The sequence below is a fragment of the Triticum urartu genome, chromosome 3A (genome assembly GCF_056163025.1).
Source record: "Triticum urartu cultivar PI428250 chromosome 3A, HENAU_Tu73, whole genome shotgun sequence".
Taxonomy (NCBI): domain Eukaryota; kingdom Viridiplantae; phylum Streptophyta; class Magnoliopsida; order Poales; family Poaceae; genus Triticum; species Triticum urartu.
In genome coordinates this window covers 720,266,898-720,271,358 of record NC_141875.1, presented here as the reverse complement: position 1 = coordinate 720,271,358, position 4,461 = coordinate 720,266,898, and the positions used below count along the sequence as shown (strand labels likewise).

Genomic DNA, 4,461 nt, shown 5'->3' with positions numbered 1-4,461 from the left:
GAATCATTGCCACGAAATACAACATATAAACTGTCCTTTTCAGAAATGCAAACAGTGCAAGGAATAAATGTTCAGTTGAATACGTTTGATGCAAGAAGCAAACTTACACATACAACAATAACAAGAACATATGATCGAGATAATATTGCATAATTAGAGGAGAACCCAAGCAAAGTGTAATCGTGCATAATCTTGGAGACGAAGGAGAAACAGTTTGTCGAGATATCTAGCAGAACAAAGCAAAGTGATAGCTCGATATTCCCGACTGGGAGAAAATGCAGTAATCCATCTCCGTCCGCTGCAATACGACATAAATGTTGGAGACACCTCAATGTTCCTTGCCGTGCCTCATCTTGTTGCTCCATAGAAAAGAATCGACTTCCCTGAAAATCGGTGTCTCTACGAGAATGGTTGAACTCTCAAAATTACTCATGTGTTGCCGAGTTAATCAAACAGTGCTAACATATAGGACTGCTTTACTTCAAGCTATATGCAACTCAAATTTTATTGTGCACACTCAGACTTAGACATTTGCAAAGACTTGCCTACCGCTCGTTAATAAGAGAAACTATAACTAATCAAATGTTGGAAAAAATGTTGGTAGAGATGTGCATTGTCGATTTAAATGAAGCATCTCCAATTTTTGAATCTGCATAGATCTACGGAAGTCTTGCTACAACAAAAAGAAAGGTGCAGTATTATGGTGAGCTACAGACCAAACTAGAAGTTTGGAAACTAACAGACAGACTAGAGACAGGAGATTTGAGGTGGAAATTTGAACGTACCATGAATTACCACCAAAACCTCCATGCTGTTTGTTAGTAACATTGGATATCGATTTTAATGTGAGCATGGCCAGGATGCATGTTGATAGCGCTCCTAATGGCTGACTCTGCGCTTCTCTGTTCAGATTCAGTCTCACTCCCAATCCCCACAGAGATTCTTTCAAGTGCTAACAAGTGCTCGATGCCTGTAGGTGTGGTGCTCTCGTCCTGCTTCCACCCCCTGGCGTTCAAAGGTAGAGAGAGGCTCTGGAGCTTAGGCATTGCTCCGGCTTGGAAGGTCAGTTGTGGCATGACAGTCCAGTAGACAACAAACCGCTTCAGGATTGCGAATGATGTCCCATAGATGACAATTATTTCTTCCAGGGCTCTATTGAACGTTAATTCTAGGTCCATGAGGGCGGGTAACTCCGCGAGAATACCAACATCATCCTTGTCTAGCTTATCAACAGTGATATGCAAGCTCTGGAGGTTATGGAGTTCCCCAATCCAGTTTGGGACCCGGGATATTCGCATCATGGAGAGTCCCATGAGGTTGGGGGGAGGAGGCGACAAGGTTAGTGCCTCAGGTATCCAAGAATCAGGTGAAAATACATTCAGGGAGTCGAGGTTACAAAGTTTCCCCAAAGAAGAGTTTAGAACATCCATGTCCACATCTTCAGAAAAACCGGTTCTGAGGTACAGAAGTCTCAGATTGGTGAGCTCTCCTAGGCCCTTGATACTGTCGATTGAGGTGTGCAGCGTGTCAAACCATCTCAGACGCTGTAGATATTTCATTTTACCGATGCCCTCAGGCAACAAACACGGCAGGTGAAAAATATCCATTGGGATACAGGACCCATCTATATCAAATGTTTCCAACTTTTGTAGCCCTCTAATCTGCGTTGGTAGCTGGCAGTTATCACAGCCTTCAATCTGTATATGTCGCAGCTGATATAACTTACACAATCCTGTCAGGTCGATTTTCCGGTTGTCATCAACAGAACTAGAACTGAAGTCAGCTATAAACACTCGAAGATACTTGAATTCTGCCAATGAAGGTATATTCGTGGAGCCTCTCCAGTTTGCAAATGATCGCACTTGTGACATATTAACGTCCCTTGGCAATGTTGCACCATCCAAGTTGAAGAGCATCCGACGGGGCTTTTGAAGCTGTCCTGTAATGGCCTCTGGGTTGTCTACTACAGTGATAAAATTCTCTTCCGCAGATTTGTACAGGATAAGATCCAACAACATATCGTGTACTTTGCAAGTTAACACTGACCCATGCATGTCAATCTGTACAGGTTGAATAAGACTCATGTTGACAAGCTCATTAAAATAACTTATCGCAATCTGTTTTGGATTTTGTCCATGTGCTTTACTAACAAAGCCTTCAGAAACCCATAGGCTTACCAACTCGTGCCTATATATTTCAGAGTCCTCCAGAAACATACCAAGATACAAGAAGTATGTCTTGAGGTGGTGAGGAAGATTTTTGTAGCTAAGGTTCAAGATCTGTCTCATTGCTTCCAAGGTAAGATTTGTGCCTGACACTGACCCCAACGAATTCAGTACATGTTTCCACCTCTCCTTTTGGTTGGAACGATCACTTGCCAATAGGCTGGATATGCTAATGATTGCAAGTGGCAAACCACCACACTTCTTGAGAATCTCAACTGAAACATCTCTGAGTTGACCTGGACAAGCTTTTTCAGAGCAAAATGTCCTACCAAAAAACAATTTCCTTGAGTCTTCTTCGCTAAGAGGTTTCATTTCAAGAATGTGCTCATGGTGACCGAAACAACATGCCCCAGCCACAGTCTTGATTCTTGTAGTTACTATTAATCTACTACCAAGATTATTTTCTGGGAAAGCACATTTAATAATATTCCATGCTGATACATCCCATAGATCATCGATAATAACCAAGTACCTGCAAGAATATCAGTACAACGGTAAGTAAATTAACACAAGATATCAAATATTTCAACAGGTTAAAGGTAGACGAAAAATATTTGTTATCAAGTTAACATTGATTCTCGTATAGAAGAACATAATATTAAATCATTTAAGGAAATCCAACTATCAGAGGCACATGTAAACAACAACAATATACAAAGTAAAAATAAGTACCTCTTGTTTTTTAGATTTTCTCTGACTTGGTCGAGAAGAACATTTAACTCACAGTCATGACAATATTGTCCACACCCAAGTTGGGTTAATAAACTATGCAGAAGTTTTGGCATATTTGACTTTTGAGACACCGGCAAAAATGCACCACACTGAAATTTCCCCTCCAGCTTATGGTATACCTGATTGGCATGTGTTGTTTTTCCCAAACCTCCAAAACCAATAACTGATACAATCTTCAACTTCTTCTCCTCATCTTTTAGCCAATTGACAAGCATATTGGTTGGGCCATCCATACCAACAACTTTAGATGATTCTTCATAGAGTGCCACAACGCGTTGGTCAACTGCCACATTGCCCGATTTGGGGATATCAATCTTATATCTTTCACGCCGCTCACTTGTTTCACGCACAAGTTTCTTGATGTCCCCAATCTGCCCAGCGATCTGATGGCGGCCCCTTGAAGTTTTGAGGCGTTGAATGGTGTCTTGGATAAAACCAGTTTTTTTGCTTTTCTCCCCAATTTTGCACATGAAGTCATCGATAACATCCTCGATGTCATACGACATCTCCCTGACCGTGTCCCTCCAGCTAGCGGTGTGTTTATCCAGCGTATCCACATCCGCAAGGCTCTCTAGAGCATCCTTCATGCTGCTCAGTTCATCGCTGATGTGCTTCACCTCCTTCCTCAGGTTCTTTAGCTTGGCAAACTCCTCTCCCATCAAAGTGGCCAGCTTACCCAGGAGAGAGTTCATCACCCCGGTTGAAGCGCTCACCATTATTCCATTCATCTCTGGCTGGACAACTATTTATCTTTGCTCTTTAGTTATACATGTGATGTACCTGAAAATTTGAAACAGCCTGCTGAATGAAGGAAATTTCTAGCAAAAAGGCCAAGAAACAAATGGGGCAGAGACTTCAACAGTCCATCCATATATAACATCAGGTTTTATTTCTTATGATTTCAGAGCATTGACCAGGAGGCAGGAGGACCATGTTTTTTGGATGGTTGGATAGGGCATCATTCTCTTTGCCAGGTTTCCCCCAGACTTTGTAACTGAACCTTCAGCCAAAATATTACAGTATACGCAGTCTTTACAAGAGGCGAAGATAGACAGAGTTTTAGACGTTTTTCTTCGATAGGAGACCTTGACTATATGGCAGAACCCGGAAGCAATTACGCAGCCAGGTGAGCCTGTTAAGTGAACCTGATAGGTCAGGTGCTTTTAACAAAATCGGGAGAACTCTCTTTTTTGAAATAAAGAAGGGTTCCCCCTTCCGATTTCCAACAGCGAGCTACATAGGTTCAGTACTACTAATCTAAAAGGACCAACATCACCATAAAACTACTGCCAGCAGGGGAAATAAAAGGAGGTGCACTCCAGACATATCCAGGAAATGTCACCAGACATCCGAACAAAAACGAAACCAAACTGGCTTAAACAGCCCACGACATCTCAGTCTGGCCACTTACAGGAACAGCAAAATATAAACCCAACCACACGCCCAGCTTGCAGGAACAGAAATACTGCAGAAGACTACTATAGGGTCACTCCTAACAGCAAAA

The 4,461-nt window shown here is 42.1% G+C and overlaps 1 protein-coding gene across 1 annotated transcript; it reads right to left on the bottom strand.

The window, feature by feature from the left end:
• LOC147982118 (disease resistance protein RGA5-like) lies at positions 1-3,735 on the bottom strand. The gene is made up of 3 exons (XM_087514238.1): positions 2,898-3,735; positions 786-2,697; positions 1-399 (listed from the first exon to the last, which is right to left on the bottom strand). Exons 1-2 carry the CDS (start codon positions 3,683-3,685, stop codon positions 819-821), a joined length of 2,667 nt encoding a protein of 888 aa, XP_087370364.1. The 5' UTR covers positions 3,686-3,735; the 3' UTR covers positions 1-399; positions 786-818.
• Between the last annotated feature and the right edge of the window lie 726 nt (positions 3,736-4,461).

What these genes read in the sequence shown, in the direction of transcription:
- LOC147982118 (XM_087514238.1), bottom strand. Translation starts at nt 3,685, where the DNA reads ATGAATGGAATAATGGTGAGCGCTTCAACCGGGGTGATGAACTCTCTC. An exon ending in GAAAATCTAAAAAACAAGAG is followed by an intron (nt 2,698 to 2,897) that starts GTACTTATTTTT and finishes ATATTCTTGCAG; the next exon opens with GTACTTGGTTATTATCGATG.